At 52.7% G+C, this 23277-nt stretch overlaps 6 protein-coding genes across 6 annotated transcripts; 1 reads left to right on the top strand and 5 right to left on the bottom strand.

Moving 5' to 3' along the window:
- Positions 1 to 334: 334 nt before the first annotated feature.
- CORC01_00355 (uncharacterized protein) lies at positions 335 to 568 on the bottom strand (the record flags this gene model as incomplete). Its single annotated transcript, XM_022612013.1, has 1 exon — positions 335 to 568. One exon carries the CDS (start codon positions 566 to 568, stop codon positions 335 to 337), a length of 234 nt encoding a protein of 77 aa, XP_022481638.1.
- A 1403-nt stretch (positions 569 to 1971) lies between these two features.
- CORC01_00354 (uncharacterized protein) lies at positions 1972 to 2691 on the bottom strand (the record flags this gene model as incomplete). Its single annotated transcript, XM_022612012.1, has 4 exons — positions 1972 to 2114; positions 2177 to 2310; positions 2369 to 2456; positions 2520 to 2691. 4 exons carry the CDS (start codon positions 2689 to 2691, stop codon positions 1972 to 1974), a joined length of 537 nt encoding a protein of 178 aa, XP_022481637.1.
- An 852-nt stretch (positions 2692 to 3543) lies between these two features.
- Positions 3544 to 6112, top strand: CORC01_00353 (uncharacterized protein; the record flags this gene model as incomplete). The annotated part of the gene is made up of 3 exons (XM_022612011.1): positions 3544 to 3556; positions 3618 to 3765; positions 3859 to 6112. The coding sequence occupies 3 exons, from the start codon at positions 3544 to 3546 to the stop codon at positions 6110 to 6112; spliced, it is 2415 nt and encodes an 804-aa protein (XP_022481636.1).
- A 1479-nt stretch (positions 6113 to 7591) lies between these two features.
- Positions 7592 to 12262, bottom strand: CORC01_00352 (IBR domain-containing protein; the record flags this gene model as incomplete). The annotated part of the gene is made up of 6 exons (XM_022612010.1): positions 7592 to 7659; positions 7707 to 9473; positions 11508 to 11531; positions 11586 to 11751; positions 11819 to 11864; positions 11949 to 12262. The coding sequence occupies 6 exons, from the start codon at positions 12260 to 12262 to the stop codon at positions 7592 to 7594; spliced, it is 2385 nt and encodes a 794-aa protein (XP_022481635.1).
- Positions 12263 to 12965: 703 nt separating this feature from the next.
- CORC01_00351 (uncharacterized protein) lies at positions 12966 to 14444 on the bottom strand (the record flags this gene model as incomplete). Its single annotated transcript, XM_022612009.1, has 8 exons — positions 12966 to 13047; positions 13112 to 13338; positions 13397 to 13430; positions 13496 to 13585; positions 13639 to 13795; positions 13866 to 14119; positions 14175 to 14237; positions 14287 to 14444. The coding sequence occupies 8 exons, from the start codon at positions 14442 to 14444 to the stop codon at positions 12966 to 12968; spliced, it is 1065 nt and encodes a 354-aa protein (XP_022481634.1).
- A 5498-nt stretch (positions 14445 to 19942) lies between these two features.
- On the bottom strand, positions 19943 to 22444 carry CORC01_00350 (GTPase-activator protein for Ras-like GTPase; the record flags this gene model as incomplete). The annotated part of the gene is made up of 4 exons (XM_022612008.1): positions 19943 to 20103; positions 20153 to 21746; positions 21799 to 22181; positions 22243 to 22444. The coding sequence occupies 4 exons, from the start codon at positions 22442 to 22444 to the stop codon at positions 19943 to 19945; spliced, it is 2340 nt and encodes a 779-aa protein (XP_022481633.1).
- Positions 22445 to 23277: the final 833 nt, after the last annotated feature.

The following is a 23277-nucleotide window of genomic DNA, read 5'->3' as shown; positions in this document are numbered from 1 at the left end:
CAGGGACGAAGGGGTCCATCTGCAAACACTTCTCGCATTCAGGCACCAGATGGCTACAACTCCACTGCATCTGGAATGACTCCACAGTATACTTAGCACAGGCACTGAGCTAAGCTCTATAGAGTATCAACAGGGTCTAGTCGCCTCGATGCCCAGATTTCGCCACGTGAAGCCGCGAACTTGTCTTTGGAACCAACCCAAGGAACAAACAACACTTTTCGAGACAAGAGGTAGGAAATTTTTCGAGCTGACCCGCAGCTAGGCCTGCCATGCAACGGCTCTATAGATAAGGTATTTGTTTCTCATCCAGGCTACCCCTCCCTTTGTCTTCCACTCAGTGAAGGCTGATGTGCCGCGACGTTGGCGATGGTCGAGGAATGCGACGGACTCTCTCTTTACATTTCCAGCAGTGATTTCGGGTACTGCTGCGGTCGCTGCCAATACCTGCATCACAACTTCCAAAGACGCCATTCTTTTTGGCGAGGAAGCAGGGCCTCTCCGATATGAGCACCGTATCTTGTTGACTGCAGACATTGCAGACACGGAGGTGTGTGATATATTTGCACATTTTGGGCTGCTTGTCTGTAAAAGCTTCTTCTGTCGAACAGCATCAGATGCGGAGACGTGACTTGCTTTGTTGAGAGGTAGAACTTGAAGACTCACAAATCAAATCATCGAAGGGATGGAGAGCAGCAGGTATAACGAGGAAGATCGGCGAGACAGTCAGGCCACTGAAAAATGCAGCAAATATGAGCTTTGACGCGACAATGGTGGTAGACCTGAGGCCTGAAGACGAGGCGATCTGGCCAAATCATATACTCTTAAGATGACCGAACGATCCTACGTGACGGGAATACCCCCCGAGATCCTACTCATCAAGAGCCTGGCCGCCATCGTTGTACCAACAGCATGATGCCATTCTTACGTTAAGCGCCCAGCATCCTGATCCTCTGTCTTGCGACATTCTCAGACGCCGTTCACAACATCTCACTATTGTGTGAAGAGATTTGGATCGAGTAGAGCAAAAGGGTCCATCTCTGACCACAAGACTCTGCAGGCGTGTAACCGTTGAAAGCCTCATAGAGTAACAGACCGGCGGTGTAATGTAGCACTTGGAAATTCGAGGGAAATCTGGGCTCAAGTATGGAATGAAATAATAACGATTCGCGAACAACGTGGTCCCAGCAGCCTGGGGCAGGAGGCTTGGGGCAGATGGATGCATGATCTGGACTGCTTGGCCAGTCTGGGCATGAGAAGACGACACTAAGCAAAGGCGTACATGGTGGGCTGTCGGGTCAGGACGTTCGGTTCCCGGCATCATCGTGACTACCAGCGTGCAACATGGAGACTCGCTGGTTGGCGATCCGGGACGAAGAGGATCATATAACATTAGGCTGCAAGGTTTTCAGGTAGCGTTGCCGAGCCTCACCCAAAGTTTCGGAAGTAACTGTTTCATGCAAAACCGCCACGTTGGCTCTTTACATGATTCTGCTCGGTCTCTGCCGCCCATCTTTGCAATCCTCCCAAAAGGTCGTCGATATGGCGCGATGCCCACGGAGCCACATGCTCTCCACGTTTGACCCTTTGCCGAACACTCTTGTGCAACGGCACAGGAGAGTCATGGCTCAGAAGCCGATGAGCCAGTGATTTGATCATGCGTGGTCTGCTGTGATCCGAGCATTGGCCTTTCGCACCTCAACATGCATCGTTGCTGTATGTAACCGGAGAAATTGTCTTTTGGCCAAACAAGACTCCGATACAGTGCCTGCTTGTCTGAGACATCTCCCGCGAAAAGCTGGCCCTCTATGGTGGCACCGTACGAGGACCGTAAACAGAATTTGGAACCGATGATGGATCCCCTCCTTCTCACAATGAAATCATGATGTTGCTTCAAGACCCGACTTGCTGGCGGCCTCGAGGTCCCCCCAAACGCCGAAAAACGCCATGTTCATGCTGTCAGCTCCCCATGATCTAGCCCTTGGGAGGAAAGCTCGAGGTTCTGACATTTCCGTCGCTCGTGATCTTGACCCAGGCGACGGAGGTGAGGTATGCCCATGAACCCTCCCAGCGGTCGAGGAGGGTGACGTTGGACTGTGTTGTGAGGTCAGGGAGGTCTGCGAAGACGTTAGAATGACAAAAACAGAAACGATGGAAAGCCAGTCGGGACACTACTGACAGAACCCAATCCTATACTCTTCTTCAAGGTTGGAAATCCTCAACTTCAGCAAGTCTTCCTTGGCACTTGCAGGGCGGCCGGCACGGCGGGTTTTCTTGACCTCGGCGTACTCCTCATCGTACTGGTGCACAAACCTTCTGATGTGTCAGTGTTTGCTTAAAGTATGAGGGCTTTTCGACTTCTGAGACGTACTTGCTAATGAGGTCCTGAACGCCGGCTAAGTCGAGGGGTTCAGATCCCTTCTCTTGAATAGCCTTCTGGAAGTACGAGGCACGGTCAACTACCAAATGTAAGATCTCTTGCGTCTAAATTTCATGTCCTCAGGTTATGTGTGGTATCTTACTCATGGGCTGCTCCTTCTTGTTCTTTGAGGCGTGGAGCTTTCCTAGCCTTTGGTCTCTAATCGAGGCCTTGTGAAGGCGCTTGGAGTCTCTGGAAAACTCATGCAGGGCCAGGTCGTGGCCGTTGCGCTTCTTCGCAATGTGCTTGCGGGCCTTCTCTAATGTTGAAGGCATCTTGGCGGTATCTCAATTCCGGAGCGAATGAGACAGCGGGAAGACTTAGTGAGATTTGCGAAGATCGAAGATGCCCAAGGCTGAACGAGACGCAGATTGAGATTTGCGATGGCGCCGGTCTGTGAAAGACGGTCTGTGCCCCACCTGATGAAAATCCCATCCGACTTTGCAGTGCGTTTGCACAGGCATGGGACTGAGAATGAAAAGAGAACGCCCCCACTAAACCGAAGAAGGGTCCAATGGTCTTCAACCAGATCCGGACCGAGTGACGTTGCTCTGGGTGCGGTAGGCTTTACACGCTAAACTCCTTTGAGGAGATGCTCGGCCTGGTCCTTGCGGAGGAAAAAAAAAGACAGAGAAAGAGAGAGTCGCGATATGAGCCTGACGCGGTGCGGTATGTCCACCCGCGTTCCAATATAGCAGGACCAGGTCCCCCCCCGGCGATTCCACCGTCCCTTTCCCGTGCAGGAAGCCGTGATTCACTCCACCTGCACACCTTCGCTCCTCCGACCTCAGCATCGTGGTGAATTTCTGTCAACCTCACTTTCCCCCTTCTCTCAATTTCCAACCCTGCGTCGCGTGTGCAAGTCGCCTTTCCAGAATCGTCAACCTAGCGCTTGCTTTGTTTACATTTGCCTCCGGATCACCTGACTTGGCGCTCCGACTTCCGATCCTTACGCGAACGTCTTCACTACGCGTCATTCTCTCCCGACGAATGGACTGAGCATTGATTTCCCCTTGTCGACCCCGGCTTCTGGCCTGTGAATCGGATCGGAAAGAGACCTAGCAAGATCTCGGGATCTCCAGACTTGCCGACTTCAAAGGACCTGCGAACCGTTCGTGAGATCAACCATGGGCGTCTCAGGTACCTTTTCTCTCCCTTGCTTCGGGTCTGGTGGACTTCCTTGCTCACCAACCCCCCTTAGGCCTTCTTCCGCTGCTCAAGTCCATCCACAGGCCAACCGAGTTGAAGAAGTTCGCCGGTGAGACGCTCGGCGTTGACGCCTACGGATGGCTTCACAGAGGAGCCATTGCCTGCGCCGTTGACTTGGCTAAGGGCAACCCCACCCGCAAGTGAGTGGCCCTAACTAAGCATGAGCTCCGCCTGGCGCTTCCCAGCTATGCAAGCTATGCATCCGTTGATTTGAATGTCTAACACTGCATCAGATATGTCGACTTCGCCATGCACCGGGTAAGAATGCTCAAGCATTTCGGCGTCACCCCGTACTTGGTCTTTGATGGCGACTTCCTTCCCAGCAAGGCCGCCACCGAGGGATCCCGCGCCAAACGCCGTGAAGAGAGCAAGAAGTCTGCCATGGAGCTTCTCAGAGCCGGAAAGTCGTCGCAAGCAGCCCTCGAGTTTCAAAAGGCCATTGATGTCACACCCGAGATGGCTCGCAATCTCATTGACGAATTGAAAAAGATGAACATCTCGTACGTCGTTGCACCGTACGAGGCCGATGCGCAGCTCGTCTACCTCGAACGCCAAGGCTTGATCAACGGCATTCTATCGGAGGACTCGGATCTCTTGGTGTTTGGTTGCAAGCGGCTCCTGACGAAACTCGACCAGTACGGCAATTGCATCGAGATCAACCGGAGAGATTTCTGTGCGGTTCGGGAGGTTTCCCTCACAGGATGGACGGATGCAGACTTTCGCCGCATGGCTATTCTGAGTGGTTGCGATTATCTTGAGGGCATCAACAACATGGGTCTAAAGACAGCTTACCGGATGATTCGCAAGTACAAGACTATCGATCGATTGGTCCGGATGATCCAGTTTGAGGGGAAGCACCGCGTTTCAGAGAATTACATGTCTCGTTTTGCCCAGGCGGAGCTGACCTTTATCCACCAAAGAGTCTACTGCCCAACGATGAAGAAGTTGGTATGTTTGGCGGAGCCTGAGGAAGGCAAGGGTGTGGAGGATATGCCTTTCATTGGTGGCTACGTCGACCCGGCGATGGCCACGGCCATCGCACTCGGAGATGTCAACCCTATTACTAAGGAGATCATCATCCCTGCGCCCATGCCTGGCTCCAAGACAGATGCGAAAAGAAGACACTCTCAGTCTGCCGAAGCTCTTGCGGCTGCCTCTGCATCGTCGACCCGCACGCGACAACCGACCAAGCCGATTGATTCGTACTTTAAAGGCCACCAGCGTATTCCGATGGGTGAAATGGACCGCAACTGTTTCTCTGTCGACCCAGCAAGAGTCGCCGCTCTTACTCACAACGGACTTGTCCCCAGGGTCTTTCCTCTCCCCAGGCCATATGTCCATGGCACTTCATCATCACAGCCAACCGCCAGCTCTCGCCCCACAAGAACCGCCCGTTCCAATACCTCCCCTCGCCTGTTGAGACGACGAACCGAGCCCATTCAGGACTTACCGGAACATCATGCCCCTAGCAGCTCTGACGGGAGCCGCCGTGTCACCGTTGGTGATGCGAAAAACACCCTGGACGACATTGATGCACTGATGAGAGGCGGTTCCCAACGGCCTCCCAAGAAGGTCCGTCTCTGTGCAGACACGGACGTCACCGAAACGAAAACTGAGGAATCCCAAAAGAGCAAGTTCTTCTCCAGGGATGGAAGCTCAAATAACAATAAGAATAAGGACAGCTTCCTGTTCTCTGATGACTCAATCGACGAGGCACTACTCAATCTTCCGGATATCGACGGATGGCATGCCCCGAAGCCCAAGTCAATCGCGGTCTATGAAGAAAGCCAGAGCACAGATACAGGCACGGAAGCGACCACCGGCACGGACAGCCAGTTCAGCAAGGACGAAGAGAGATCAGCCACGCCGCAGACTGATCTGTCTGAAGTAGATGAGACCGAGCCGACCAAGCCTGCCTCGTCGCTTCCAGAAAAGAATTTGAGACGTGCGTCTCTACAGCGCTTCGCCTTCAGTTCTCAGCCGAGCCCTGCCGCATCAAGCCAGCCCGACACGCCGAGCACCATCGCCTCTCCGCACTCTTCAACCTTTACACCCTCGACCGCTGCTCCCTCGACTGCAGCATCATCAATCAACTTTTCAGCCAGCTCAATCGCAGCTGGTCCGTCCAAGAACACTCCGCTTCTCACCCCGCTGCAGCGGATGGGTGCCCGTGCCCTTCAGCGCAAGAACCCGCCTGCCCGCCGGCCCCTGTCTCCTACTAAGAGCACCATACAGCGGAGCCCCAAGCGCAGTCCCCGGAAGAGCCGGCTGCTCAAGTCGTTCCCCATCAACCCGTCATTTGTGCCTCTGCCCAAGGTCGATTTGGCCGAGGTGGAGGCTCTGAACGCGCCGTGCGGGAGCGAAGACCAAATCATCCCCGATAGTGACGGCGATAATGACGAAGATGTCTTTGCCCCGGGCCTTGGCGAGAAGGACGGAGAGTCTCAGCCCAAGGCCCTGAACCTTTCTCGGTTTGTATACAACTGAAACAATTACCAACAAGCACATGTCGATGCGATACCCAATACGTTGTGTCATTATTTTGTTTTATCCACTTTGGAAGCAGGCGTTAAGAGACACGCATCATTGAGGCGCAAGAGGTGTGAGATATAAGACCTTGTCCACCCATGGGCAAGAAACGGCTGTCTACCCCTAAGCACCTCGTCACGTCATTTCCTCTTCATTCACAGAGAAGTATGCCATTTCAAGAGTGGACGACGGTATACAATTGTCACGAGTGACAACGAAGACAAGGTCATCATGGACCTATGGGGCGTATGAGGACAGAAGAGCATACAGCTTGTATCATTATTTGGCATGAGACAGGGTTTCCAGGGCCCACAGAACATGAGAAGCATGCCAAAAGTCGAGAGTGATGGTAAGCCGGGGTTTCTTGTATGTATTGTTTGTAATCACAGGAGGCTACGGAGTTTTTAGTAGTAATGATGGGAATATATCATGGCCGGAAGAACCTTTTTTCTAATTCTAAATGAAACATTTGCCCTGCTAGCCAGCCGTATGCATGGGTTTTTTTGACAAATTTTGGCAACTGCCTTGTGATCAAATTGCAGAATCAATGTGCAAAGCTATGAATTCCAGATCTTCCACCCAACAAGCTTTGCTTCCGTTCCTGATCTTCAACACTTTTTTGCCCCTGCATCACTGGTACGGCACCTTTTAGGGTGGTAGGGAAGGCAGCCCGGTCCATAAAAACAGACGGGCCGGCTCAAACCTTTTCAACCCAAAAAAAAACCTAAAGGAGAGGGAGAAGAAAAAAAAAAGTTAAATCCAGTCTCTCAAAGCCTTGGATTCTTGACTACCTGCTGTAAAACACGTCTCCGAGTTAGTCGTCCTGATCTTGACCGAGAACTCACGTTGCTTGGTATCGTATCTCAACTCAGCTGTAGGTTTAACCACAGATTTCACAATGCACGGGTTATTGACACGACCGGGACCAAAAAATGCATGGTTTTGCCCAAAGAAAAAAGAGGCGCGATGCATGAACCCTAGCCCGCCGTGCCTGGGACACTCACTGGGCGTGTAACCTGAAACCTATACCATACACAATGCTCATGATGCGAAGCAGTCCTCCCTTGCCTCCTTTAAAAAAAAAAAAAATCACCTCTATCAAATTTGGAACACTGAAGTGATGACCATGAGGCAATTGCCAAACCTCCAATGTTGTTTCCGTTTCTGGGTCTAATGCCTTCTTCCAAGTTTCCGCCTCAACCTCCCCCAACAGGAATCTTCCGCGTGACTCTCTCATCTGAATCCGGGCTTCTGTGAGCTATGCCAAGCCCAGAATGCAATTCACGAGTCTCCCGACTCACGTACTCTCGGCGCCATCGGTCATGACGCTGATAGGAAACCAAATTGTTTAATGTAGTCGCTGCTAGTGAAGCTGCGTCCGCTTTCGCTATCTTCATCGAAATCGCGCTCTACCAGGCCCGCGTCATCCATGTTCTCCTAACGACGACTGCTCGTGGCACCGGCTGGTGAGGGACCGTGAAGATCCACGTTAAAGGTCCAGCGTCCTGGTTGGGTCAGCCTCTAATCGATCCGGTTCACATTGCTAACGTACCATTGGCGAGGTTGTCTGCAGTGTCTTCAAGCAAGATAATCCGTCGCTTCTTGCAGTATGACGTCTTGTCCATGATGTCCACTTTTAACTTCCTGTCACAGAGCTCATTGACAGGCTTCTCAAACATCTCTGACAAGGCCTCGACAGCCATCTCGAGATCCTTCTGGTTATCTTCGAAAATTTCGGTCAAGTTGTTGCGTGCCAAATAAAATGCGAAGGCGTAAGTCCACTTAAGAGTCTGCCGGCAGGTTTGCAACGTTTGTGAGGCCTGGTTCAGGTATTGAACCTCAATCCAAGACATGCCTGAGGCTGTCTGAAGTTGCACCATCTTCTTCTCCGTCTTGTGGTAAATGTCCTTGTCGAGCTTAGCGGACTGTTCGTGGTTGGCGTAGCGGTTGTAGTAATGCAGGTAACGCTCCAGCGATATGCGAGATTTAGCCTGCGCATCGCGAGCGTCTGTACCACTTTTCTCCTCGAAGCGATTACAGTTGTACCAGCTCGTACCGTGCTCCGACCACAAGCCCATGCACATCCAGCAGAACTCGTGCTTGCACTTTCGGCATGTCATGTGGTTGCAGCCGCCGTTCTTCTCGATTGTCGAGTTGCACTTGGGGCACTCCTTGGTATTGGCTGATATCCAGTTGGCAGTCTCCGAATCATCTGCACACTTCTTGAGCCATCTCTTGACGAGCTCGCAGGGGGCGGGCTGATGATCAGTCAGAATGCAACCAAAGCAGAAGCGATGGCCGCAACCGCAAGCAACTGTGGGGACAATCCTATCCAAGTCCTTCTTCTTAATGGCGCACTCGACGGCGTTGGGACAATCAGGAGCAGGGCACCACTTCAGAGTTTCCTTGTCCTCCACATACGTCCGGTTCAGAAGCTCGTGATATCGGGAGTTGAGGTCGGATGCAACGAGCAAATCCAAGGACTTTGAATCGATAATGCGGCCGCAGCCCTCGGCCGGACACTGAATGCGAGCAGCCTCGCCTTCTTCGCGGATCTTTTGGGTGAGGTAATGGCGATAGCAGTCGTGGCAATATCGGTGACCGCACTTGAGAGAGAAGGTCTGGAGACCCTCATCGTCCTCGCAACAAATATCGCACACGAAGCCCGGGATAGCTTCAAGCTTGGGCGGGCCAGCCACATTCGAGCCAAGGCCAGCAGCCTCCAAGACCTTGTTGGGAGCGTCCATGTAATCCTCAATCAAACGTTCTTTGTTCCACCTGAAGTGCCGCAACAATATCGCGACGTCCTCCTTGCGGATATTGAGAATCATGTTGACCTCGTCGATCATGTCATCCTGCTGACGTTGAATGTCCTTTGGCTCATAGACCTTGAATGAGATGTCATAGGCCACCTTCTTCTTGCTATCGGAGTCCTTGATCATGCCTAGGTCCGCGTCGGGCTCGTCTTCGAAGTCATCTTCGTCGAAATCTAAAGAGGAAGCATAGTCGTCAGCCGGTGGCTTCGGGGCTGTGGAGTCCCGAGGTGGGTTAGGGGGAGGGGGAGGGGGTGCAGACATACCATCCGGGCCAGACATGTCCTCGCCGCTGTCATCCTGCATGATCTCGTCCTCGCTCGAGGGAGCCGACATGAAGTCCTCCTCAGAATCCATGCCGTTGCTCACGGTGGTGACGGGAGTTGGGGGAGCGTCTTGTTTGGCAGCCGAGGCGATCCTCTTCTTTGTCGCGGTGTCTTGGGTATTGGAGGATATCGTCGCCTCAGCGGCCTTTCTCTTCCGCGTAGTGGGAGGAATGGTGCCGACTGCAGAGGGAGGCGAGGGAAGCGTTTCCGAGGGGGCGGAAACGGGTTGGGTCAAATGGTTACGTGAGACACGGAAGATGAAGAGCGAAGATCACATCCAACGAGGGTTGGGTGTCTGCGTGCCTGGTGGGCGCCGGTCGCGGTGTGGGAGTCACGTTACAGGTGGAAGGGTAGACAAGTTGCAGGTTGCGATGATTCAACGCTGAGGCAACAAACGAGTACAAAGACTGGGAAGAACCGGGGAGGTTTTAGGTGCTGGCTGAGGTATCGGAGGAAGGGTATTCGAGGTCGGGCGGATCAGGACCAGTGAGAGTGGTAGGCGGCAAAAAAAGGACCTGGCCTGGTTGCCTGCGGCGTAGAATGCCGTAGAGTGCAAAGGTGGTGGTGGTCTATGGGTGGTGGGCGTGGGCGTGGGCGTGGATATGTGGATGTGAAAGTGGGATTAGAATGCGTTGCGGGAAAGGCGAGTGACTGAGCAAGTCAGCGTGTGGGATGTGGGTGGGATGGATGGGTGAATGGCGGGCGGGAGGGAGTCGGACGGTTTGGCAGTCGCAGATAGGTAGTCAGAACCAGGCACTGGGCAGTGACTTCCCAAGGTGATCCAGCGGGTGTTGGATACAATGACATAACCGAGACGTGTTGGTTGGACGAGTGCGTGATGTCGAGTGACTTGATTACCGGTGTGCGGTGCCGGCAAAATCAAAGTATCTCGACTGGGCGGGGGAACCAATCCCCCCACTGCGCTGGCGCGGGCTGCACCGTACATACCTTAGGCCGGGGCAGGCCCAAGGCACTCTCACTATCACAAACTCATTCTCACGCTCTCACTGCCGGCTCAGTCTTGCACCTCGAGTGTCACTGGACAGTCTGAGTTCAGCACCAGCACTATCGACGCTACGTTCCAATGTGCCTTCCCCGTGGTCTTGGCCTTGCAACACGCAACCGGGGAAGACGATGGCAAAATCAAGTCACAAGATGAGCAAGATGAGTAAGGCGAGAGTACCTTACCTTCGGTAAGTAAAGGTGTATGTAGTAAGGAGGAGCGGGGGGAACTACCGTAGGTCACAGGGTTGCAGATGCTTCTATTTTGCGCTTCCAGCGCTATCTTTACATCTACAGCCCAGAGAAAGCGATCAGGCACTGATGAAGAAGACGGCTTCAGGCACACGACGCGGCAAAGCACCTCTCCTTACGCTCTCCAATACCACCGGGAAGGAGGCCAGTCCTCAAACTCCTGGGGCCAGATGCAGCCCCGTGCCAGTGTCATTGCAATTGTGCTGGCCAGTGACCGTCTCCGACGGCGGGCAGGTGACTCGTTGGGCCTTGCGGTCCTTGCTCCGGGCCGGAGTTAGGCGATGAGCAGTGGGAGGATGTCGTGGGCTTGGGCTTCATGCATGGCATGACGCTGGGCGACTCACAAAGCTGCCCTGAGCGCCACGGTTTGCCTTCGAGACAATCGCTGTTTGTCGCTCGTCGCTCAATAAGCAGTGCGGAACCTGACGGAACCGCTCTTCGCTACCCTAGGTGCCTTGCCTTAGTCATCTGTTCTTATCGATAGCAGTCGTGCCTTACCTTAGGTGGTAAGGTACCTTACCGACATGGATTCTATTGTTTGCCCCTGCATTTGTCAGGCGGGAGCGGCCCGGCACCAAGAGCCTCCGATATCGCCGGTCGTCGGGGTGTCCACACATGCCCGGATCGGACAACTTTTGTTTCCCTCGCACCGGAACTGCGGGCGGGCCTGACAAATATGATAGTCATTGTCAACTTTGACTTGATAGCTTTGCAAACATGCAAGATAGTGATGTGCGAGTTCGCTGTGGGTCCCCGAGTCAAGTCAGAGACATCGTTTCTTCTAGTGGCTGCCAGTCAGGGGATTGGAGGCACGATTTCTGGATTTGTCCTTGAATTCAAGCTGGTATTCGCAGTTCTTATTGCATCTTTTTTCAACTCGCATGCACCTAAGCCAAGTGTTACCCAAGCTTCCTTTCCTATAACCCGTGCTTCATGGCTCCGGCAATATGGCAACTCAACCCAGGACCTTGTCGGCCAGGGAAACTGTTCGAACTGTTAGCTAGCCCTCAAGAATGTTTTCATGTTCTTAAATCTAACCTGCGGTGCCAATGTTATCGGGTTCGACGTGGGCCTCCTTGACCTTGCCGTTCTCGATAACGAGGGTATAACGCTTGCTGCGGTCGTTGCCAAAGATGGCCTTGCTGTCAAAGTCGACGTCAAACGCTCTGGTGAACTCGCCGGACGGGTCTCCCAGGAATCGGATCTTTCGCAACGTTAGCACTCCATCATGGCCGTGACGCAGGGGAGGAGATGGGAATTCCCCGACATACTCCAGTCTGGGCTGCAGGGTCCAATTGGTCACCCCAAGCCTTCATGCTACTCGTTGGTCAGCATCACATGCTTTTCTTTCCCACGCGGTGCCTCAGGGGGCTGTGTGCCTCGAGACTGGAGTAAACGTACACAAAGGGGTCGTTGACGGAGACGACAAAGACGGAGCCCGCCTCCTTGAGCTTCGGGTGGTTGATGTACGAAGGGATGTGGCTCGCGGAGCACGCGGGGGAGAAGGCGGCTGGCACACCAATAATGAGGCCGTTGGTGACCTTGCTGAACTCCTCGGCCAAGTTGACCTTGTTGCCGGGCGAGCTCTCGACGAGATCGACCTCGGGCACGGCGTCGCCGACCTTGACGAAGGCGGCGGGCGTTGAGTGGAAGGCCCGCGCCGGCACGGCGGGGCGGGCGAGGGAGAGTCTCCTTGCGGCGAAGCGGAAGGCCATTGTGTCTGTGTGTGTATGTGTATGTGCGGTTCCGTGGGTTGAAGCAATTTTACTGCGGTGCGAGGTGATTGTGGAAGTCTGATAAATTTCGAGAGAGGGATCGAGGTTGGATAATGTGTGTTTGTGTTGAATTGACAGAGCTTCTGTTCCCTTGGGGAGAAGAGCTTGGGGGAGCTTGGTCTTTTCCCCAGACGCTGGAGCTGAAAGCTTGAGAGGGGCTGCACCCACTCCCCCAATCCCAATTGAGACATTTGCTTGGCTGAGCTTGCAAATTGCCATGACATCAGACCAACGTCCAATGGCAAACGTTCCCCCTACGTCCGGCCCTTTCCCCCCCTGTGAGACAATCAATCCAAAGGTCCTCCTAACGCGGTCGCGTTGGTACGAATGCAGACTTGTTCCCGAGACTGCAGTGACTGCCAGCCAAGCGTCCGGCCGCGCGCTGCAACGCAAACTTCCAGGTTGTCATGCACGGCACCAATATCGTCTGCATCTTAGCAACCTCTACTTTCTTTTTGTGCTTGCTTACCGAGTGTTTTGAAATCCGTACCACACGCGTCGGTCGTTTGTCATTTGATCGATTGGGGTATCATTCATCATTACGGGCGTTCAACCCGCGGCGTTGCCACCCAGCTCTTACTCTACCTCTCATGACCATCCATTACCATCCATTACTGCCTCTGTTCTTCCGTTGCGCTCTTTCTCATACACTGGGAGCCCTCAACTCCTGCCTCAGACTTCCATCGGCATCTGGAGGGCCTACGTTGTACCGCTTCGACTCAAGACTATGTATCCCGTGTCAACAATACTCAGCAAGACTAAGAGAAGGGGCAATTCGAGACTACAAACCTCCAGGTCAGATTGCCAGTGCAAATCGTCTTGAGCGTCGCAGTCACCCCCCGAATCGCGTCAGCGTCCGTCTGGCTCTGATTGACCAATCTCCGCTCGCAGACGTCGAGTTGCTTGACAGCCTTGTCGATTTCCTCCACGACTTCTCTGACGGCACTCCCCAGGTCACTGCCGCCCTTGCCGTTCCAGTAACGCACCGGTACCGCGTTGAGTGTCCGACCTTTTTGCTGCTCGAGTATTAGTTTCTGGCTCACCTAGTATCATACTTTACGCGAGTATGCTCACTAGTTCCTTGTTCAACGAGAGCAAGTCATTCGTTCTGTTGTCAATACCCGTCAGCTTCGGCAGGTCTCCATTGAGCGGGTTAGGAAGGGCAAAACGAACAGGCCAATGATAATGCTAACCGACTCCAATATCATCTTATACGGCTGCGTGTGGACGACGTGCGACGGCCACTGCAATCCAGAAGCGAACCTACTTCCGTCAGCAAAACTCCTGCGCCTTGGAGTGAGAGGCTCGATTCTTACTCTGCCAGGGCGCACAGAGGGCCAGCGCCCCCCGTCTTCTTGCGAAGCTTTTCATACGACAAGGTCGTCGGCGCTTGTCCGTTCTGGATATACCGCATCTCCTGCACGGTCGAGTCGATGTACTCAAACAAACTGACCCTCAGTCTCCTACGCTGATCTATCATCGCCAGATGAACATAAGTCCTGGTTCGCTGCTCATATCCAGGCGCCCAAGAACAATAACTTACCTTGGTTATACTGCTGGCAAATGACTCTGGCGACCGGTTGGAAACCTGCAATGACGACGTTCGTCGACGCCTCCTTGGGCCCCTCCGAAAGCTGGAGATACTGCGCAATGTAGTCTTTGGCTTTGTTCCGGAAATCCTTGGCCTTTTCCGCGCTCTTGTACTCTAGGCTCTCAATGTGGTCATCGAGTCTGCCTTGCCAGAGCACCATCAGCGTCAAGGTGCCAAGTCTTTCTCTTGTTGCGCTCGGCCAGAGGCTGTCACACCAGTCATCAGCAAGTGCTGGTCATGTGGTTAATTTGGTCATCTCACCATGAGGCTAGGAGAGCCGGGTTGGCTTCCAGGACGTTGGCCATATCTTTTGGAGACGCATCACTGTATGGTAAGCATATCGAAACATCTTTCAGGGCCTGGAGCAACTCACCTTCGCTCGAGGAGGTCGTTGATCAACATCTCAACCACCGCTGCATGAACATTCTTCCCAGACGGCCAGTGACTAACCATTCGGCGCAGGTCCGGGATGACCATGACCAGTCCATCGAGCCGACTGGCCAGCTGTGCGCTCTCAGTATGCGCAGCCATGTCGATGGTATAGTGACCTCGAGATTTGAGCTGGGCGGTATTCAAAGGGGTCGGCTTATCGAGATTTGATTCTTTTTTCGGTCTTTTCTCTTTTTTTCTTTTAAGATTCAATGGATGTCACCTGGCCGGCACTTAGGCTAAAATAACTACCCCCTCAGTTCCCCCTACTTTTCGTTGGCATGTGCGTCTTTGTTTATGATGAGGGTCGACTCTGCTTGCTGGGTTCCTTGGTGTGGAGCATTGCGAGATTAAGTCAATGCCACCTACCCTCGAGGGGGCCTCTTATGGGAGCTTTCGAGAGAAGAGAAGGGGATCACTGATAGTCGAACTTTATTCGCCTCCAGTGAATCATCCGTCAAACAACTTGTCCCGCTGGCTCCTTTTTCATTGATAAATGGGCAAGCGACCGCGCCGTTTGGGGATGGGGGCATGCGGGCTGGCCCGCATGGAAGCGGCCAGGGGTTATAAGTGACAGTTGACGTTCCCGAAACAAGCTTACTTTCCTCACCGAGCCCAGTTTTGTCGGTGAGGTCCAATGAGCGACGGGAACTGGGTACAAAGGGTGGATAGGTATTGTCAATTTCGAAAATTCGTCCACGGGAACCTTTTATCATAATCGAGCATGGCAAGTGCGGTCTACGGGATCAACGATTTCTTGCAGCCGATAGACCCGATGCAACATCCCTGAACCATTCGGCCTGTGTTTGGAAACAAATCCTACCATCCATCCATCGACAACACCATCATCCCCCCCCCAAATGCAACGCTTGCTCCCCTTCGTACGACCGAGCAGGCCGATGCGTGTTGCCCAACATGAAGGGGTTCCCAAATGATCACCGATATCTGGGTTGAATCGCGCCGACGGCTACTGTTCTCTTATCATCCTAGCTAGGAGAACTAGTCTACACATGCAAACACGGCTACCAGTGTTTACTGAAAGCCATCAAATCCAACGGGTATGCGGGTGGTGAGCTCTAAGTGGCAGTTGAGTGATTCACTGCCAAAATAACGGTCAAGCATAGCGTAGCTGGGGTGTGCGCCGGATCACATCCATCCATCCCATCCCATCACGAACCGGCCTGTCGGCTCAATTCCGCCGCGTCCTCCGTCGACACGCCATGTTTGACAATGCAGAACCATTGGCCTTCATTCTTCCAATCGTTTTTATAAACACTCTAGATGTTCCATCACACCCTTGATGCTGTAAGTGTGTTATATATGGATATGCAACACGGAGTATTTGGCCCTTGTGGGGGATAGGAGTAGGCGCAGGTGTGCCATCGCACCGTACTTCGAAGACCATGCCATCTAAGCAGCCCCAAATCATATACAAGCTTGGTCTCGGTCAGGGGCCACAATGCAAGCGTCAATATCGCGACTGGTCCTGGTATAGGGCCAACAATCATCAGATGTCTCACCGTAGCTATATAGTCCACTCGAAGGGATTTTTCCATAGCGATGAAGGCGGACGAGCTCTGTTGGTCTGTCGTGTCACGGACTGAGTGTTTCAACACCAAACGAGAGGAAGGCGCAAGTAAAGCGTCGAAGGGGTTGAAGTAATCACCGACGACTTCTCTGTCATTCACAAGACTCATACGGAGGCCTCCTGCTTCGGAGCAAAGACTCGCTCTGGGAAATCAGTGGGAAGAGACGCAGAGCACCGACTATCCACCCTCCATTGAGTTCTTCGCTTGAGGCTTGCCTCGGCAGAAGCCCAGGAAGGGCCGTCCTCCCTTCTCCCTCGTCTACTTTCAGCAATACTATTCAGAAGACTTTTTCGCGGTGAGTGTTATCGTTCGGGCCTGTAGAACAGTAAGCCGGTCAAAGCAATTCCATCCGCGGTATCTCCGCGGTGCCGTTTAAAGTTATAGTTTCTCCTAATTACGCCCTTCTCAAGCACCGCATTCTCGACATTGGACATCATCCTGTCACAGAGTTCCCAAATATACCCATTCAGGAGAGAGCATACTGAGTAGACCAGAATAATAAGGCCTGCCACCTCGTTACATTACTTGCGATCTACAAAAACATTCTTCATAACCAGACAACACGGTTCACGTAGCTCTTTTATCTCTTCCGGAATATATCGAGATCTGAAGGCTATTCTCACGTCATCCCAGGTGAGAGAATGGGGTCAATGTACATGCTGATTGGAGCACTTTGGTGGCCAAAAGCACTGCAATTTTAACCCACCCCAAGCTCTGTTAACGGCCTTGGAGACATGGCGTCCCCCCCCCCCCCCCTTTTTGAATTGCATTCATAACTCATCTCAACTAGGAAGTCCCACGGCCAATCTATGCAGCCTTCTTGCAAAGCAGGTCACGGGCCGGGAGAGTTGAGTTGTCTGGCGCCAACGCAGTCCTAGATCGCTTCATCATGGGAGCAGACGGAAGAAAACTGCCTGTTTCCAGAAAAAGGTGGCCATCGTTACGACTTTGTATGCTCTCTTATCGCTCGAGATCTTCCAAACGCAGCTGGGGATGGCAAATGGGCATACACAACAACGGGTCCACGTGAAATGCAGGGGGGTTCAACGTCATCAAGATACAAGCAAAGGCATCCAATAGTCCAACCTGAATCTAGAATAAGGGCGCTCAAGTACAAAATGATAACAGTCTGCATCTTGGGAAGACGCTCCAGCATGGTTGCAGAGGTGCCCCTTTATTCCAAGCTCTGCTTCACTCTGAAAGCCACGGAGGCGAAGGGAAACGTCTCCAAATCCAGCCATGTCTTCCGATTCATTATGTAGGGTGAGCAACAGGAAGCAATATTGCTCGCTTCTGTAAAAGATTCCAGCGACTTGGGAAAATCCTCTAGACGCATTCGATCGTCTGGGATTTAAAGAGCTACTTCTCATTCCGCACTCCGTCTGTGGATTCGATATTGATGCACGGCTTTTCATCGATCATGGAGTGATGCTGGTCTTGGTTGAGAGGATGCACCATCCAAAAATAAGTTCCCGAACCCCATCGGAGATCCGAATCCTTCAAGGCAGGTATCTTGATCTTCCTCACTTCAATCATCCCAATGTGGCATATTGGCAAAGCGTAGTCGATGTGGTTGCATGGAACTTGGCCTGTTGAGGCGCCATCGACGAGGCAACCATCCATCTCACGTTCAAAACTGGCTTTCAAAACTCGGTGTCAGTGAGCAACTCGTTCACGGTCATCGCTCATCTCCTTCTTCAAGTCTGGTTTCCCTACAAGCGCGTGCAGAAACAGCCACATGACAGAAGCCCAGTACACACTCACAATTAGCAACGTTTTGACATCCCTGTAATCAACCACTGCCGGCTTGAGATACCTCAGGAGCGCCGCAGTGTCTTCGACATCCGTCGTCGACTTCTCTTTCCCATGCCAGCGTCGAATTGTGACAAGTAGTGGCATTAGATTAATACATTCATGTCAAATTCTCATAACCAGAGCGGGTGTTCATCCTTGGGTGTTTAATTCATGCGTTCCTCTTTACTTCTGAACAGATCTCAAACTCTTTCGTTACTGTACTACATTCTTGAGCCCCCCGCCCCCCAGCATTTCATCTCTCCGCCCAGCTTCATCCAGAGGAACACCACACCGCAAAGTAATGACTTTTAAAAACCTCATCAGTAGACATGATGCTCTCCGTCAAGTCTTATCGTCTTTGCCCAGAAATATGAAACTCTCCCTCAATCCATAGTCCAGCCCCCGCACTCGCCAACTCAATCTCATCCACCAAAGCCCACGACTTACACTCTCCTCCTGAAGACCACGACGCAACACCGCCACCGAGCTTAAGCGCGCTTGTGTACAAACACAATAAACCTCCCAAGTCTCATCACACCACCACGGCCCAACCGCCCATCCGCAGTCTTCTTCGAAAGAAACTTATCAATTCAAAGCCAATAACTCACCAGCTCACCAGCTCACCTCAGCCTCATCTCAACTCGCCTCCCAAACCGCCGCAGCACCCGAACACCATTGCCCACTCTCCACAAGGCTGTAACACGCCAACCAAACCCAATCAAGAGCATCGTCACATTCAATCCCCCCCCCCCCCCCCTTCCCATCCCCTGTTGGAACATTTACCCCTACCCCTCCCGTAACTGCACCTCATCTTTTTCGCGTCAAACCAGCAAAACACCACGACACCTACAAACGCCCCAGCAAACCATATGCAGCATCAACACCCACACATCAACGCCAAAGTAACTGGGCTGCCTGCCCCCTCTTCCCCTACAGGCCAGGCCTGTCTCCCTCTCACACACACACTCGGTAATATAAACATACTACCGTACCTATAGCATGCCATCTATACCACCACACTTGAAACACGAACACAAGAGCGACGCCGCAGACAACGTGGCAGGCAGACTCACGCCATCCCCCTTCCTGAGCTGTTACTCACCACCCCCATCCCATCTCTAACCACTACCTACGCCCCTCAACCTCAACCGCAGTCATCGGATGAAGTATGGCTGAATCGGAAGCCCTGCAGAGCGCAACTTTACAACTGGTGCCTGTGAACGCGCCATTCTTCCACAGAAACAAAAAATAACTCAAAAGTGAACTGAGCTCGTTGTCGGGAGGGAATCAGGAACCATTCGAAACGGGCATAACGAACCGCCCCTCCGGCGATAAAATCATCGTTCAAAGTAAACCCCTCATGGACCCCCTTTCAAACCTTCTTGTGGAAGTCAATTCTTCCTCGTATGATATCGTCACCCATCATCTACAAGTCTTCACAACGAGTCAAGCACGCGATACATCATCACGAAAAGTCAAATTGAGAGAATCATCCACCTTCGTTCATTTCTTCTCGTTCATCTTCTCTACCGTTTCATTTAAAACATGAAGTACAAGGGACAGGACATAAATTCAAAGTCGCCGGACCAGCCGAATACAACTTGCGCTGTCATTGCGCATCAGGACGTGGACCAAATAGTAAGTACCAAAAGACATGCAAAGTGCAAAGACAGCGTAAACCATGAACTTCCTGGCGCCGGCCGCACAAGATAATTAAAAACGACGTAGCAGGTGTATCAAGAGGGGGAAAAAAAGGAAGACTCCAAGCCGTACCGCCGATTCGCCGATATGACGTGGCGCGCAAGGCCCGAAGAAAAAACCAAGTTCCCATATCCACGGTGGTAATCTCATACGTGACCCAGTCCAGAGAAAGCTGCTCAAAGTCTCGGGCATGCAAACAAGATCTAGGCGAATGCGAAAGAAACAGGTATAATGACGCCGGTATGCGTATGGATAAACGAGATGGTCGAGAAGTGAATTAAAGGCGGCCGTGGCGAGGAGGTGTTCATCAGATTGGATTTGGGAGAGCGGATAACGCATTGATGCATGCGAACGCGAGAGCGGAAGTAGAGGGCGGTGCGACGATGAAGACGAGAACGTCGTGGTATCAGGTTTCAAAGAGATGCCGAGAACGCCTAATTTCATGAAAAGCCAGTCGAGGGTATCTCTGGGACGAAAAGTTGTACAGTCGAGAGTTGAGAGAACAAGTACTGGCGTTTACCATCCCTTCTTTCTCGCGAATCGCTTGTTCAACAAAGTGAGAACCTTGGTGACGTTGAACTGAACGTATTCCAGATCCAGGTCGTCCTGGCCATCCTTCTGCATCTCAAGCAGATCGTCAAGCTTGAGATCCAGCTCAAGGAGACCACGGTTGCGTCCTGTGCCAAAGTCAGTAAACCTTCGGTGCGTAGTAATCGAGAAACGTACCCTTGTAGTGGAGAGAGATAACAAATGTACCCGGCAGAGGGCTGGTAAAGTTGAAGTAAATGTTAGCCCTCCGGTTGTCCGGAACGTTGCTTTTTTGAATGACCCCCTCCTTCTCCAGTTGTTGGTGAGTGAATTTGTAAGGCCCGAGAACCTGTTGCTTCTGCTGCTTCCGCTTCGTTCCCTCGCTTTGCGATCGCACGTTATGGAGGTAGCTCTTGTACGTTTCCAGTTGATTAACGAGGTAGTTGTTATGGTCGCGAATGGTCTTGTAAACCTCTTCCAACTTGCCAGTCTCCTGAATGACACCGTCCTTGAGTGAGCCGAGATGTTGCAGCTCCTGCTCGACTTCGTCACGCAGCAGGCCGAATTGATCGCTCTTATCGATGACTTTCAATTCCTGCAGCTGTGACAGCAACTCCATCGCCCTGATACCCTTGCGGACCATCACGGCGTCGTTTCGACTCGTTGCTGCTGCGTCGGCGATCCTCTCGAGTCGCAGAGGTCTTCGTGCGACGCTGCTGTTGGATGGGATCGATCGCATGATTTGCACAAAGACGGACTTGGCTTCCATAAAGTACACTTCCTCTTGCGTGATGTCGAGCGCCGCTGTCAAATCGTCGATCGCCGTTTCCCATCGGCTGAAGAGAGGGAGGTTGATAGCGCGGTTCTCCTTGCGAGGAACCTGCGCGGGTGCGCATCCTAGCTCTGACATGATGATGCCCAGGTGTGAGTTGTCATCCTTGCAGAGCTCTCCGTTGTGCTTCTCAATCAGGCCATGCATAGCATAGATTTCGTTCAACGTAATAGATAGTTCCAAGTCCTTCTTCGAGAGTGCGACATAGTTGTCCATTTCCAAGCTCTCGTAGAAGTCGCCGACTTCACACAAGTCAAGCATGAATTTGTTGATGCGCTCCTTGTTCTGGTAGATAAAAGGCTGCAGCTTGGCCATGTACGGCTCTTTGGCGTATGAGGGCTTATTAGCAAGATTCTGCAGCATCTTTGCAATCAAAGTCAGCGTTCTTCTCGGGCGGTCAGCCGGCTGACCGTCGATGAGCATGTATGACTTGGGTGTCACGATTGCCGGGTTGATGAAGCGCAAAAAGAAGAACCCGCCAATGAGGGTGCAGATAACCTGGTCGTTGGCATCGGGGTACTTGCGCTTCGTCAAGCTGCGAATCTGTTTGCAAATCCACCGAATGCCGTACGGCGCTTCGTCGAGTCCGTCAATGATGGTCGTCAAGAAGCCATTAGCAATCTCGGTGAGCATCGTCAGACGCGGCTCAATGATGGCCTGCACTTGGGGGTTCTCCGCAGCCTGCTCAGCAGTAACGCCCTTGGGCAGCGATGCAGGCAGACTGCCGGTGTCCTCTTCAATCTGCTCAATCATGCGTTCGTAAACCTTGAGAGGGTTGATCTCCAGGTCAAGGTCCTTCAGCTCAATCAGACTGTTGATTCTATCAGCGAGTACTGACTTGAGGAAGCTCTGTCCTGGTCCTCTCCGCGTGTACGTGGTCATCATTCGTGAGACGGGCGTGTTTGCGCGCAGGAGTGAAGAGTATTCGGGGGTGTTGTCGAATTGGTATGTGAGAACAGACTATTCAGCCAAGTCAGCTTGCAATTTCGCGCGACGGCCGCGGGCCACAAACCTGGAACATGGTCAAAAGAAGATGTTCTTCGCGGCTCTCGTACTGGTTTCCGTAGATGGTGAACATGACCGTCTGCAGCAGAGAGTCGATCTCCGACATTGACACCAGTCGGCACAAGTGTGCAATGTGCCTCGGCTCGGATTGCAACAAGAACATCAGGTTGCCATACTTCTGCGTCTTGTCGTCGTTAGGGAAGGCGCCCTCTTGCATATCGGTCGCGTCTTCCAGGTGGCTCGCGACCTCGTTCTGTTCTTCTAGAGCCATTCGATTCTGGATAAGGAGGGCGATTCGCGAATCGAGATACCGCACGTCTTTTTCGAGGACAAAGTTCTTCTTGGATTGCGACGAAATCTTGGACTTGAGCTCTCTGAGAATCTTCTGGGCTGTAGAATTCAACGTCAGTACGGGGGTTTGGCAGAATACTGCAGGTATTGTAGCGCCTACCTTTGGCCAAGTCATCCTCAATTTCTAGATCAGTCTCGTTCGCTGACATGGACATGTACAGCGCGGACATGGAATACCGCTTGGACTGGCGGGCGGACCGCGACCCATCGTAGGAAGACATTGTGTTTTGGCGAGAAAGGGGTTGGAAGGAGGAGGAGGAGGCGGTGGAAGCTCGAGAGGGTGTTTGAAGCATGACGGACATATTGACGATGACCTGAGGTGATGGTTGCGCGAAGCAGGCAGTTCGCCTAAGAGAGCCCCTTGAACAGACGGGGTCTCGACGACGCCAGCGAAGAGGTTACGACGGCCGACGCTGGTGGATCGGTAGGTAGGTGGACGGCGAAGGTGCAGTGCAGCTGCGAGGTTGGCGATTGGTAGAGCAACTCTGAGAATCCAGCGTGAAAGTAGGTCGGTCTGCCGAATGGTCCAAGGATGCAGTTATTGTTACAAGACCGTTGCGACTCCAGAAAGAAAGGGCAGTTTGTCAAGACGTGGATGCGAGGCGGAGATGGAGGGGGGGTGGCAGTTTTTGGGGGGACCGCAACGGAAACTGGGTCGGTAAAAGTGGTGGGTGAGTGGGTGAGTGAGTGTGTGTGCGGGCACAATTGGTATGTCGTCCAGCGAACGCCTCGAGACAGTGATTGGGGTGAAAGCACAAGAGGCTGCGAAGTGATTGAGTCGGTCTCAGAGAACCCAAGATGGCAGACTTCGAGAATGTGGTGTTGGTTTTTTGTGGTGTTTCGAGCGAAAGCTTCGTCGGGGGGCAGGCCGATGGATATTGCTTTTAGCACAGCTGATAGGGCGGCACGACAAACAAGGGCGCTGTTTTAGCTTTGGCAGGCGCGGCCGCAAATGTGTGGACGGCGGTGATCAAATTAAAATCGAGCCTAGGAGCGGCGAGGTTCCAGATCCAGTCAGATAGTCGGGGGGTTATGCTGGGTTCGGTGCGTGGGTATGGAGAAGCGTGAGCCCGTTCTTCCAGGGTTATTTTCTGGCGGGGCGCGATGCTGATGCCTGGCAGAATATTCTGACTGC

The sequence above is a fragment of the Colletotrichum orchidophilum genome (assembly GCF_001831195.1).
Source record: "Colletotrichum orchidophilum strain IMI 309357 chromosome Unknown Scaffold_2.1, whole genome shotgun sequence".
NCBI classification, from domain to species: Eukaryota; Fungi; Ascomycota; class Sordariomycetes; order Glomerellales; family Glomerellaceae; genus Colletotrichum; species Colletotrichum orchidophilum.
Note: the sequence above shows the minus strand (reverse complement) of the source record. Positions and strands in the feature narration are given on the sequence as shown.